Source organism: Pleurodeles waltl, chromosome 1_2, assembly GCF_031143425.1.
Source record: "Pleurodeles waltl isolate 20211129_DDA chromosome 1_2, aPleWal1.hap1.20221129, whole genome shotgun sequence".
NCBI classification, from domain to species: Eukaryota; Metazoa; Chordata; class Amphibia; order Caudata; family Salamandridae; genus Pleurodeles; species Pleurodeles waltl.
Genome location: NC_090437.1, coordinates 996307312 through 996322287, shown reverse-complemented (window position 1 = coordinate 996322287; position 14976 = coordinate 996307312). Strand labels below are relative to the sequence as shown.

The 14976-nt window shown below is 39.2% G+C and overlaps 1 protein-coding gene across 1 annotated transcript in view; it reads right to left on the bottom strand.

Annotated features, from left to right (window-relative positions):
* The window catches only part of GABRG1 (gamma-aminobutyric acid type A receptor subunit gamma1), a 358052-nt gene that overhangs the window by 205124 nt on the left and 137952 nt on the right, over positions 1–14976 (bottom strand). The window contains exon 5 of the mRNA XM_069201737.1: positions 10729–10811. Within this exon, the coding sequence (XP_069057838.1) occupies positions 10729–10811 (83 nt within the window). The remainder of the gene's footprint in view (positions 1–10728; positions 10812–14976) is intronic.

The following is a 14976-nucleotide window of genomic DNA, read 5'->3' as shown; positions in this document are numbered from 1 at the left end:
AGACATAAGCACACCAAATGGGGATTATCCTTTTAGGGTTCGAGCTTGAACAACCTACATCATTAGCTAGGTACTCTCTACTTAGCTGAGGAGGAAAATCCTCAATACCATGGACATCTCCGTATATAGTACTGAGATGTCTTTGCATGCAGCGAGACAGACATACTGAGGAGGACCCCAAAATAAGTGCCTGCTTGGCAGCGCCATGTCACGTAGGCTCTCATTATCCTAATGAGACTACTGGATTTGTGCAACAGAATCACTTGCGCTGTGGGGGACTAAGTCTAAACCCACTACAGGTGACACCTGTTGGCCTAATCCAGGTATTGTTCCGGCTAACTAGCAGTGCCTCATCTCCAGCCAAGAGCAAGGATGATTGGGCGACCCAGCGCATAACACAATTGATTCCTCAGGGAAATTGTGGTCACTCAGATCTCGTCCGTTTCTCTCAGTTACATTAGTCTCACATATGCAAGGACAATCAGAGGCAGAGTATAGTTCAGTAATGTTTTATTGAAGTAACTGCATTTTAGATAATAAAGCATGGACTGCAATAACTAGGACAATGAAGCATGACAGGATTAAAATTGGTAGAGTGAAACATAAAAATAATGCTACCATATTGTCACTAGAATCATTAAAAATAGCTCCTACTTAGGATATGTTAGAGCACAGCATGTTAAGCTCTAATTCTGCCCTTCAGGTTCCCATCATCCCTCATACCTGAGCAAGAGGCCTGTAGTCTACATAAGCAGCTGCAGCTGAGCACTCAGCAATCAGCATACAGTCGTGGTCATCTGGTTGGAATCTCCCTCTCACGTACATAGGTCAAAGTAGTGTTTTTATAATAAAACAGCTGATTTTCCAAGAAAGTATCCCCAAGTAAGAGTGTGTATGTTTCTATGAACACTAGAGACAAAGCGTACCACGTTTGCCGGCAACCTATATTACTGCAGACTTGAGAAAAGCACAGAGTGAATGAAATGTCTTGTTTAAGAATGCAGTGGCCTAGGCAAAGAACAGCTAGATAGATAAAATAAAAGAAGACCGCAAATGTGGCTATTGTTAAAATAATAAAACAAAGCTGAATAAAATATGTCTAGGTTAAAGTGCATAGGGCAGGCCTGGCTTGCTAAAATAACATGTATGAAACTATAACTAAAGTGGCTACACAACAATGCCACTTTAACACTCTTTGGCCAACCCAAATAATATCCACATTAGATAAACCTAGGTATCTGTCAATACCACTTGTTCTTGCACTTTCTCTCGCCCAAAACACAAAGTTGTGTCCCACAATCAACACTCTGAGCATTTTGGAGGGAATCCTGAGTACCACACAGGAGAAGGCTGCAGTTAAATGAGGCAGATTTAGAAGATGAAGATAAAATGGAGGCTACTAGGTAGAATTTAAAGTTTCCCCAGAGAGTTTTCATGCAGAAGTCTCAAAGAGAAAATTATATAATATTACAAGAATTAGATCCATGCAAAGTTAGGAAATTCACTAACTTACATGGACATTGACTGGCATGTTTTTCAAAGAAAGTGTTTAAAATCACTTTTCATCACTTTAGAATATTAGCTGTCCATCATTCAAAAATGCAAAATTTAGTAAGGAGACTAAATTATGTAAATTCTGTAAATACTGTTTATGTTTAGGACAGATTAATTGAGCTTTATTGCATGGTACTGTGGAAGAGGTTGAGAAACTTTGTGAAGACATTCAGTTTTGTTTCTTTGGTCCAGAAGAAAAATGTAGAGGAAATTATGATGTAGTGACTGGAGGTGTGGAGCAGCAGGACACAGAGATTGGTATTGACATTTTGGAAAAGAGATAGGCAAGTTCAGTGCACTATCTTCTGAGAAACCTGAGTATGTTTGTATTTGTTGTCGCCACACTCACTGCAAAAACCAAAATTGTAATGTAGTTGTACTGTCTAAAACTAAGCAGTATAACAAAGATGAGTGGCATAAATTCAGTGAATGTCTATTTGTAGAAGAACACTTTGATACAGCCACAGAGCAAACAATATGTTAGTATTGTTATGATAAATTAAAGGTTAATAAAATGCAAGCTAGAGAAATTCATAATAGATTATAACTGATACCAATTCCAGAAGAACTTGAACAATTCAATGTGTATGAATCAATTCTAATTCATACTGTCCGTCCATTTCAAGCAATAATTTGAATGAAACCAAAGATAGGGAAACTATCAGCAACAGAGTTACAGAAAGGACTTAAAGAAAGAGTTGTCTATTTAACACTAGATTTTTTTTTTTTAATTGACACTGTGGATATTGAGAGAGATGTAAAAGAACTTCTCATTCTAGTAAATGGAGTGCCTACCAAAAGTAAAATAAAAATAAAATCGGGCAAGTAAAAGTGAATAAAGTGTAAAAAGCCACACTTTATACTTGAAAGAAAATATTTTTTTAACACAAATGTTGATGTTACTAGAGATGTAACTTGTATTGATGATGAAGTTCTACAATCAAGTGGACAAAAAGAAAAAGTAGATAAACAAAGAGTAGAAGAAATATATGAGCACTGCGGTATTCATCCAACTCATTTCAAAGAAGCTGTTGGAGATGCCATTTATCTTTTCCAAATGAAAAAAAAATCTAGAGGAGCTCAAATGTGTGTGTGGGAAAAAGTTTAGAGGCTTACTGTTTTCCACAGCTATTTCCCACAGGACTAGGTGGGTGACATGATGACTGGCATGTGCAAATGCCAGCAGCAAAGTACAGGTCATCAAGACTATATTCAGGGGCTTTGCCAGTGCATTCCATATGTATTCCATCTGTTATTTGAGAGTGTCTTGTCAGAACTGTCTTATACTGTGAAAGATATACTAAAGACAGGAGTTACTTTGCAAAATCTTCTGCAAGGGTGTCTATTGATAAAATACAAAGTAAGGATGAAAAGCTGGAGTACAAATTAATTAATTTGATGGCACATCAATGTGGTATTAATGGTACTAATGAATACTAATAAATATTAGTATCATCATCATGGAGAACTTTTGTATGCTCAGAAACCTAGGTGCATCGACTTGGTTTGTGACACTCAGAGCCTCATTTACAGGCACACTGCACTCCTGGAACCTCATTTTTTGTGGCACTCAGGTGGCACAGTGTGCGGGCCAATATTTACAAGGCCACACAAAGCCACCTTGCATGGCTTTTCATGGCCTTCTAAATATGGCCCCCTTTCATACACAACTGTGCAAGAAAGGTGTATTCCATGGGTGTTGTTGTGGGTATTCCTACACAACCCCTATGGAACCTGATGGAATCGCACGCATTCTGAGATATGCAAGGCTGGGAATGCATAGTTCCTACACCACCACCTCAAGGGTGGCGTTAATGTGGTGCAAAGAGGAAGAATAACAATGTTTATCCCTGTTTGTCCTCTTTCTGTGTATGCTGCATTTGCACCACACATAGAAAGAGGAAAATACCATTAATTAGTGTTTATGTGCAGGAAGATTTCCCTTCCTGCACATAAACAATCACCTCTGCAAGGCAGGCACCATGGTGCAAGGGTGCCTGAATTAGGGCTAGGTAGCAGTGTGTGCACCACTGCAGAGGAAAGTACAGGGATGCATCACATTTCTGTAAATACAATGCATCCTTGTACTTTCAAAATGATGCAGCACAGTGCAGCAAGCTGACTTGCATTGCCACACAGTCATTTTCTTGTAAATGAGGCCCTCAGTTGCGCAGAGTATGCATGCAATGATTTGCTTGAATTTCTAAGAGGAGCAAACTCTAACGTTAAGGATATTTATTTGCAGACAGCAGGGGAATTTTGCTCCTGCTAATGTATGTGGTTATTTGAATCACAAGTTTCAAGTGATGCTGGGTTTTATATGCAATAAAACAAATCCTGCTCATGGAGAGGATTTTTTGGGTGAAAAGAATACCAGGCATGAGGTGTTCCTTATATACACATGCTCTTATGGATAACAGATGCACCAAAATTTGGAACTGATAGTGATGAGTGTGTACTGTCTTTCACAAAACAGTGTGTTAAATGCAGCTTCCAAGATGAGAATAAAAACAAAAGCCTGAGACAGCAAGTTCTAAGCTTCCAGACACATAGATGTTGCAAGTATTGTTGCCGATGATACAGATGTAAAGGAAAATTTTATACAAGGTGTCATTTTGGATTTCCATGACCTATCATTTCCAAAGGAAGAGTGAACAGCTTTTTATCTGCAGTCCGGCACAGTCTAACAACAAAATCACCAAAACATACTAATAATTTGAGAAGACCGAAGGCCTCAATATATATTAATGATTATAATCCTGTCACTCTGAAATTATGGAATACAAACATGGACACAGTTTGTTGCAGACAACTTCACTGCTGTTGCTCGCTATGTTACTTTATATATCACAAAATCAGAGAAAAGAGAGATGAAGGAACTGTGGGAGAACATTTCTGCAGAAACATCTCTATCCAAGAAATTGTGCAGTTTCAGCTTCAAAATCCTTTCACATAGGGAGATAAGTTCATTTGAGTATTGTGACAGGTTGAGTTTAGCCAGCTTGTACTCAAAATCTGGGGAAATTATTTAGGTTAGTCTAGGCCTTGCCAACATGCAAAACAGAGTCTTGAAATATTTACCAGAAATTCATTACCTAGCAGAGTTTGATCTGGACAGTACAGATATTGGAAAAACACATATGTTGGTTACCTGATATCCAAGAAGAAGCCACACCTCAAAAGTATGTGCCTTTATGAAATTGTGCAATACTATAGGTACAGAAACAATGTGACGGAAAACATTAATGAAGGGAAATATGCTACAGTTGGTTGCGATGGTTGTCCAGTTCGGCATGCAAAAGGTAACAATAAACCATATAAAACATACTTGTTGAGCTGCTGAGAAAAAATAATTTTTCTACTTAGCACTTCTCCAGCTATTCAAGCCTTGGTGTTCTGAAACAGAGTTACTTGGACAATTTGACAGCTACGAAAACTCTCCAATAATCCTCAACTACCTGAAAATGTTATATGAAGAAATTAAACAAGAGAAAACCACTCTGAGATAGCAAAGGATAGTTCACAAAGCAGCCAGAGTTCCAGACCTCTCAGTCAAGATAATTGAAAATGAAGCCATAGTGAAAAATGAGGTGGAAACAACAATGCAACAAGCAAGAGAAGAAAATGTTGACTTGGAACAGTTAGCTGAACAACTGAATGATGAGCAGAAAGAAATATGGAAGTAAAAAAAAATAGAGCATTGATTCCTCCATGAAAAGAATCAATGTAAATGTTCAACATTTAAGCCAATTCTTTTGTATGTCAGCGGACAATTTGGCACTGGAAAAAACATTTTAATCCAAGTTCGAATCAATTATCTACAGAGGACTACAGAGAGAGAGTGGCAGGCCAACAGGATTCAACCCATGCGGAGGGGGTGGAGCCGAAGATTAGGACTTCCGGCTTGTCAGAATTGAGTTTGAGGCAGCTGCTCTTCATCCATTCAGCGATGGCCTTCATTCCTCCGTGGAGGTAGGTCTTGGCGGAGTCCTTGGTGAGGGAGAGGATCAGCTGGGTGTCGTCAGCATATGAGATAATGTTAATGTTATGGGATCAGGCGATGTTAGCGAACGGGTCCATGTAGACGTTGAAGAGGGTCTGGCTGAGGGACGAACCCTGGGGTACGCCGCAGATGATTTTGGTGGCCTCCGAGCAGAATGGGGAGGCGGACTCTCTGGGTTCTGCCAGTGAGAAAGGAGGTGACCCAGTCCAGGGCTCTGTCGCGGATGGTCATTAATAGAAAATGTACCACCAAAAACTGGCAACACAACTTTTTTTAGAGCTATTTTACTACAAACTGTACTGGATTTATCACCTACATACTTGCAACAAGGGGCTGCGTGATTAAATAAATGGTATCAACTGAGTTAAATAGTTTGCAGACCATGGTATCTTGGACGAGATACAGATGACAATGGTTCAACATATAAGTGGGGTGAGAGTAACATGTAATTTGCTGTACTGTGATCATGTGAAATTACAGCAAAATTCTGTAATACTGCTCTATTTTCTAAGCACAACATGCACCTTCATGTCTAAAATCAAGCAAGGGATTCATTTGAACAGAACACAAATAGCAGCAGTTGCCCTCTCACTAAATTTGTTGTTCCTGTGCCCCTGTATTAAGGTTTTTGTTCCAAATGACTAATAAGTATGCAAATAAGTGTAATTGTATAATTTTTAGCAATTTTGCATCAAAGAGTAAAATAAATTACTGATTACTCTGGCGTAATTAAAATGTTGCTCAGGTCTATATAAAATATGGTTTATCGTATAAGCATATTTCCAACCAATAAGGGAAAGAGGAATATATATCCTCCAACAATTTAAAATACAGACTTCATCAAACAATATTTACATCCTAACTCACTTTTCTAATTGTGTCCTCTGTGTTTTTTACCTGTATACCACTGCACACTAAATAGCATTTTTACAATCACAGGTAGACAAGTATAACTTTCAAATAATAGAAGAACAAAAACATTAGATTATCCTTGGGAATGATTAGTGTCTCCCACAAACAGTAGGTGGACAGAGGCTAAACTGCAACTCTCATCAGTACCTGGTACGCAGTAATGACATGATATACTGTGTCACATACAATATCCTTTGAACACTGAATCCTGTATCATAGAGCACGGAAGCAAATTTACATAATTATGTGCACTTTCTCTGGTTTGCCTGGCATTCTTATATGCCTTAGGTCATGAGCATGGTTTATATACATTGTAATTGGCAGGAACATGGCCTGAGTGTGGTGGTAGCATTCCTGATGATAAGTATACATCATATATCAGAGATATTATACATACATATATATATATATATATATATATATATATATATATATATATATATATGTATCTAGCATGCATACACGGTCTCTGTCAGAAAAAAATTGATTACAACAATGGCACTATAATAAGACACTATTAATCAGTGAATAATGAATGTCAAGATAAGTATACAAATACTTTATTTTGTACTTTAAATAATGCTTAACTTTGTGTGGCATAGTCATGCAGGATTACCTAACAAGTTGGTGAGATTACGTGGAACAATGCAAGAAGAGCAATTCTGCAATTAGCTCTATTTTCTTAGAGTACAAATCCCCCCTAGCCTCCAGAATGGATACAAGGATGCACGTTGTACTACAAAAATTAATAGCAACAGAACATAAACAGCAGTATGAGCAGCCACTCTCACTCAGTAAACGTGCTTTTCCTGTAGGGTATTTTATGATAAAAATACCTTTAATTATGCATGCAAGATTAACCATGTTAATACTGGTAATACAGCATCAAAGTATAACGGAGAATTGCCAAAATTACTCAAACTACTCTGCCGTAATTAAAATTACTCCCAGGCCCACCTAAAATTATTTGACTACAGGGATTCTCATGATATCCAAGACCAGGGATGTCTAAACCCATATTTGGGTAAATTAGCTTGCATAAGGTTTACTGACACATTTCCTAACACACATTCTTTGTGCAGTGATGTGATTACACATCCATGTTGGGTTTGAAACGTGTGTTATGATTTGCAGCATTCACTCAGGAGTTGTTTGACTGTTTCTGCTATGAATGCAAGAATGGCCATGTAATATTTCTTTTGATGGATTCATGTTACAGGTGGCAACAGATTGGTTGAAGTTCCAGGTAGGAGAGCATTATGCCTCCCCTTTCGTGTTGCATGATAGTGAGTGCACACATATTAGAGACATACGAAAAAGCTAGTGACACTTGTAAGCATATATGTATCTGAAATATGTAAGGAAATGAGAATGAATGCATTAAACATTAACTTATCTGCAATCAAATAGGAGACATGAATTAAAGTTTATCTAAAATACCTGTGTTCTACTTCTGATTACAAACTGTGAAAAAGTGGATTATTAGTTGAGGTGGATGGTACTCCAGTTTGAGTAATAATGTCACTTTTCCTGTTAGGTCCAGTAAATGTTTCAGTAATTTAAGCCTGAGCTGAACCACTAGTAGCAATGGCACAGACAGGCTTAACCTAAGACACATCTTAAAGTAATTAGAAGTATTTAGAAGTACCAAAATAGTTAAAAAGACAAAAAAAGAATAAAATATATAAACTCCATATGATAAAAATAGAATATAGTGAAATGATCAAAATGACAAAAAAAGGACAAAACTCTAATCAGAAGAACAAAAGATAACATTTTTGAAAGTTTTAAATAAAAGTAGTTCCAAAAAACAAATAGCACCAACAGCAACTGGGTTGGTCGCGCAAGACTGGGACAACTGTTTGGTATAGGGACGACCATGATGGAGCGAAGGTTAGATACACAAATCAGATTTGTCTACGTCAAAAACGTACCTTCACACTTAGAAAATTGTCAAGAAGATAGAGTTTTTAACAGGGTGAGACTGCAGGCTTAAACCAAAGAAAAGCTATTGGATGATGGGTAGACAGAGTACAAGGTCCTCTGTGAAGCTGTCAAAAAAGGTGGGAAAAGCTTCAACTGATGCAGTCAAAAGTCCATGCCAGGAAAGCCATCAACACTGATTGGATGCTATTCAATTTCGGGCCTAGTGAAGCTTTCTAACTTCAGATTTAAATTTTACTGAAAGTTGGATTTCCTCACTGAGCAGGGCTGCAGGTTGTAGCAGAGGAGGATCCAATGTTGTATGATGTCAGCTGGCATCAAATTTGCTGAAACCGATTTGCTGCTATGGAGAAGACCATAGTGGAAGCTACTGCAAAGCCTGGCCCACCACCAATGCACCCTAAGCAGATTGAATGCCCCCAGTAGGTGTAGAGCTATCATACCCCTTGTGAAGGGTGTTGAAACATCAACAATTACCAATGTTTTCTGCACTGTAATTTCTATAACTGGCAACATCAGACATTACAATACTAGCCCTCAGGAGAGAGTATTTTTTTGATTTTACACTGGGTAGATTTACTTAGGAGGATTTCAATTTTGTGACTTTTATGCATTTATACACCTTTTCAATGTGCCCTTTCTGATGAAGCTCCAGGCTCTCCTCCAAGGCTTAGGACATCAGACTTCTTATGTGGTTTGTCAGACAACCCCATAATCATACCTTTTAGGTTCTTGTTGAATCCATCCACAAGCCCATTAGTTTGAGTGTGAAAATAAACCAAATTAAACACTGCAAATATGTTCACATAAGCTTGATTATTATATAATGCAATAAACTAAGGGGGTCATTACGACCTTGGCGGGCGGCATCAGCCGCCCGCCAAGATCTGACCGCCATGCGGCCGCCAATGCGGCCGCACCCCCGCCGTGGCCATTTGGAGATCCCCACCGGCCCAGCGGGGATCACGGCTGCAACATAGGAGCCGGCTCCAAATGGAGCCGGCGGTGTTGCGGCCGTGCGACGGGTGCATTTGCACCCGTCGCACTTTTCACTGTCTGGACAGCAGACAGTGAAAAGCCGCATGGGGCCCTGTCAGGGGGCCCCTGCACTGCTCATGCCAGTGGCATGGGGAGTGCAGGGGCCCCCAGGGGCCCCACGACTCTCCGTACCGCCAGCCTTTTCCTGGCGGTTCTGACCGCCAGAAAAAGGCTGGCGGTCCGGGACTCGTAATCCCCTGGGCAGCGCTGCAAGCAGCGCTGCCCTGGCGGATTACATCCGCCGGGGCCATTGTGGCGGAAAACCGCCGGCCCCAGCCGTGCGACCGCGGCGCTACCGCCGCAGTCAAAATACGCCAGGAGGCACCGCCAGCCTGTTGGCGGTGCTCCCGTCGTTTTGGCCCTGCGGTTGTAATACCGCCAGGGTCATAATGACCACCTAAATGTTTATCACATTAACCACACTCATCCAGCATCATCCTACATATGCATCTTTTTGTTGATTCACTGTCACATGCATAGGAATACCCAGAATAGAAAAGATGTAATTTTCATAACACACTGCCCTACTTTTTGAGTTGTACCGCCTTCTACTAGGTGCACACTAGTATTTCTCCCTTCTGAATTTAGTGTGAGTGTTTATACAATATTGGATTATTTTTACATTATTTTCTATGGTGTGCTACTTCTTTATCTCCTCCATTTTCTATGGGAGTGTGTTTCAGTACCTGTGAGTGGCCATGTGTAGTGTCTGATTTACTTTATTAAGTCTACTCCTGGTTTTTTGACCTCTAGGATGGTAATAACTATGCATTCAGTTTGGAAATACAATTGGTCCTGCTATTTATGGTATGTTAGTTTGTACTAGAATGTGCCTTCCTAAATCCTTCCTTAAAATTCAATAAACTCTTTCCATTTTGAAGTAGATATGTCTCATTTTCCTCAATTACACCTAAATTGTATACATGTGTGCTATGGAGATCTATGCCACAGTGGTGGAGATCTCCACATAGAAAAAGATGTGTGAGGTCGAAGCTGAGGTCTCTGTCTGTAGATTAGTGAATTACATTTTATAGTATGTGATTAGTACTTCAGTAATAGGTATTCATGTACTACAAAGCACAGGTTGTGAATAGGCCTCTGCTAGATGCCAGGTGTCATATGCATGTTCTGGCCTTTGGTTAAGTCTATGTCTAACTCATCCCTCTGCAAATGGTCATAATCAGCAACTAAACTACTTGGTAGTTTTGAGTGTCAGCTGCTTTGGTCAATCTGTATTTTAAAAGAAAGATAAAAAGGTTGAACACTTTACTACTCACAGCTTGAAAACTCCAGTGGACACGAATGTTCATCCATTGGAAAATTATGAAGCTGAAGGTAACATTCAGCATTAATGGTCAACCTAAAGAGGAAGAGAGAAAAGAAACAATTGTGAGAGGCAGCAAGCCTTTTACTCTCCACACAAGTTAGCAGTCTGTCTGCAATAGGTACAAAGTTAACATGTCAGTAATTTGCTTGATCGCATAAGGTGAATCCCTAACCTTGCATATAATAGATATCTAGATCAAAATATTTTAAAATACTTGTAAGCTGTGTGGGACAAACATAGCTCAACTACAGCAGACCGTTGGGAATATTAGTTTTTAAAATATCAATTTCATAATGGTAAAATGATTGAATATAGTGACAGAAAAACATGCTAATATATTTTTCAGAGTGAGACAATTTGAAATTTAATAGAAAAGAAAAGTCAATGGTTGAGGAAATATACATTTTTAAATGTGTGGTTGGAGTTCACCTATTAAACAAATAAGTATAGTTTTCTTGTCACTGGGTTAGGTACCTACAAGTGATGGCTGGTGGAGACACAAGTCATATGAATTTATAATATTGGTTTCACTAAAATATTCCTTACACATAAACAAGAAAACCTCATATAGGTGTTGATGGGCCCTTGAGGGATTGCCTCATCTTCATTCGCTGCACGTCTATTATGCCCTTATGTTGAGTCATGCTGCTGGGGCTAACACTGCTGTCTGGCATGCAGGCATATCAGAATGTTGCATGTGGCCGGGAGCTAACATTTTGTAGGACCTATTTTTTGGTGTCTGAAGGAAAAAGCTGGTAAAAAATTGGTAGGAATTAAAGATTTATTTTAGTGGAATACATAGTACAGTATATGGTGCCAGTTATTGGTGTTGTTGCATTAGCAGACTTAGGAAGGAACAACATGTATATTTCTGTGGTATCACGGAAGTAGGGCCTCAAAATGCATGTGGTCTGGAGCTAAGAGCCCTGCGACTCTCTCCTTCTGATGGTCCCACTTGTTTAAGACACGAGGGGCCAGATGTATCAAAGGGTTTTACCCATTCTGTGTCTATGGGAAAATGCTTTAGTACATATGGCCCTAGATTGCTTGGATTTATAGGTTTGACAAGTCTGTGATGAGTTTGGACATCTTTCTTCGTGTGAAAGATAGAATTTGCAATGCAACAACATTTCAGATCTGGAGCACTGCTGAATTGAGGACAATTACCGAGGAGATCAGAACAATAATTGAGCCACAAGTTTCATTAAGTCCTCAGAAGGGGTTTTAACATGAAAGAGAAATCAGGAGTGTCTACCTGACTCACACGGGTTATGGTGATCAAGTCAGCGTTTGAGGAAAATGGGAATTTTCTAGATACTTTAAGAAATATCTGGAAATTGGGAAGCTTCCGCAGTCTGAAAACTGAGAGCTGGTGTGGTGTATGCTTCCTAACTGGATATTATTTACACTTTCCAATGCGATTGGTTGGATTGCTGTCAGCCACCCCTCAAGCAAAGACAGAATGAAAAAAGGTAGTTTCTTTCTCATTATCTTTCTGTCTTACCAGCTAGCCAGAAAGGAAAATGTAAGACTGCTGATTTAGAGATGTGAAGTCAAGGAGAGCTCCATCATAAACAGATCGCCTCTTTCAGTGATATTCTAAGGATGAACTCAGAAGGTAGGGATGTACCTAAATATGCTTGCATCTCCTCAATTAAAGCATTCACAGATTGCTAGATTTGCACTTGCTTGTGTGCCCCTACATTTCTCATGCCCTGTGATTCTACCAGTGCTTGCTACTCCTGCATAAGATCTAGTGAGACCCTGCTCTCTCAACCTTGAAGCTGGTCACTTGCTCTGTACCCCACAAGCATTAATTCAACTACAAGGCACAAAAACATCCATCTGTTGGTGTGCCCGGTTATCATATGCAGTTACACTGTATGGGTTTGGCATCCATATTTCGATACTTTATCTGTATTTTTTTGTGGTCAGAGAGAGCATTTCACCTGCTAGATGGAGTGAACCCAGAGATAATTTCCAAGCGGCCTTAGTCCCTTCACTATTATTTCTCACCAATAGCTTGAATGCACTTCTGGCAGAAGCATTCACCATGGGGGATGTGATAAAGCAATTACAAGATGAAAGGGAGTTGCAACTGTATGCCCCAGTGGAGGGCACACACTCACCTCTTTGGAGCAGCATATCTTTAATGCCTTCGCCCTCACCAGCTCCTTGGCCTGTCTATTGTATAAATAACTGGTGTCAAACTAGGTGAAATATACACACAAGAATGGGTGAAATGGTAGTGACCACCCTTATAAATCTTGCTATCTCATACAAAGCATGTATGCCAATCAATTACACAGGGATTCATTTGACATCCAAAGCCCAATGCACACTCATGCACACAACAGTTTTAACACACCTTACTTAAATATTACATTTCCACACATAAGCACTAAGTACAGAAGGCAAAAGTAATCTTCTTTACTCTGCCCAGGTCCTGTGTCTGTAATGTTGCAAGAAGTAGGAGCAGCAAATACACTCAGTTTGGCAGGGGCACAGTAAAGGTTGACACAAGAGACCAACACTCATTGAGAACTAGCGAGATGGGTGTCATCCCAATGTCAGTCTTAATAAAACACTAGACATAACTGTAGGGGTGGGTGGAATATCCTGTTCTATGTGTAGAATTATTGGAATTTTGGCAAATCTACCTTACTCTTGTATTGCGGACTTCCAGCCAAATTCAGCCAGTTGCCACATGGCGGAATTGTTTTTCGCATGCAGCTCCAGAACAATAAACTGGGAAGACCGAACAAGTTTTGGAATCCCTAGTATCATTTTCTGTTATTAGGAGGACATTTAGGCAGATTTTGCAGATGGTCAGGATCATCACAAGTTACATGCCTATATTACGAACAATCACAATAAATCTTTCTCATGACAAACAGTGCTGCTACCATCCACTAGATATATACTCAACTTATTTGTATGACTTTGACAATGTATAACTTAGCACATTTAAAAGCAATTATAGAGAAATTACAGTAGCTATAAAATGCAATCTCTCAAAAGCCACCTATGCCAACATATAATGTCAGAGACTGCAGATTTCTGGTGTGTATATGTGATAAACAACTATACTGTCTCAGTTTGGAATGTCACTGTTTATTGTTGGAAGTAGCAGTGTCATTCGACTTGGAATATCACTGTTATATGCCACTTTTATCAAACAGGCAAATGTCCTGATTGTTGATTACTCTGGTAGACCAACACAACTAGTGCTCACCATAAAAAGGTATAACTGAAAACTAATGAATAAAAATAAACCATAAACAAACTGAACCATTAAAATCGTACAATTAAACTAACAATATAAATGGTACACAAATGTTATCAACTTACTATTCCAAAAACTACAAAAGAGCTACAAAAGTTACAGTTTGGTTCTAAATATACTCGCACAAAACCATTGAAAACTCAGCAGTTAGAGGTATTTGAAGTGACTATAACTCGCATCCTAAGGTCAGTTTTCTCATTAATAATTTTATTACAAGTTAAAATATCAAAGATGCCATAGAGGTTGTCTCCACTGATATACATTCTGGAGAAATTAGTTGTGCATGACAAATGTGCGAGTTATAGTTACCTTATGGCGCGAGTTATTGATACTTGAAATAACTCTAACAGCTGAATTTCTATATTTTTGTACAAGTAAATTCAGTACCTAGCTATTACATCCCTGTAACCTTTGTTTTTTTCAGTGAATTTTTATGGCTTTTTAACATGAAGTAATTTTAATTACTATGCATTATCAACCACCAATGTGCATGGCCTTCGGCTGTCTATTGTAGGGGTTGACTGCAGTGGCCAGGCCCTACAGTCAAGCCCTTATAACCACGCAACCCTGCGTTACTCAAGGCCTTTGGCCATGTGCAGTGGGTGGTTGGCCACAGAACTTGTCTCTTTTAATGGATCTATAAGTAGGTGTGTGAGTGTCTGAGTGGGTCTGAAAGTGGGCGTGTGAGTCTATGAGTGTGTCTGAAAGGGTGCATGAGTGGGTGTGTGAGTGGGTGCATGAGTCTCTGGGTGCATGTATGAGTAAATGAATTAATCCATGAATGAGTCTGTGAAAAAAATATATTTTTATTTCACCATGTGTGATATTCGCAAATTAGTTGCAAACATTCTCGAATATTCTTGAATAATTTGCAAATATCACGCATGGTGAAAAAAAACAACTCTATGTCAC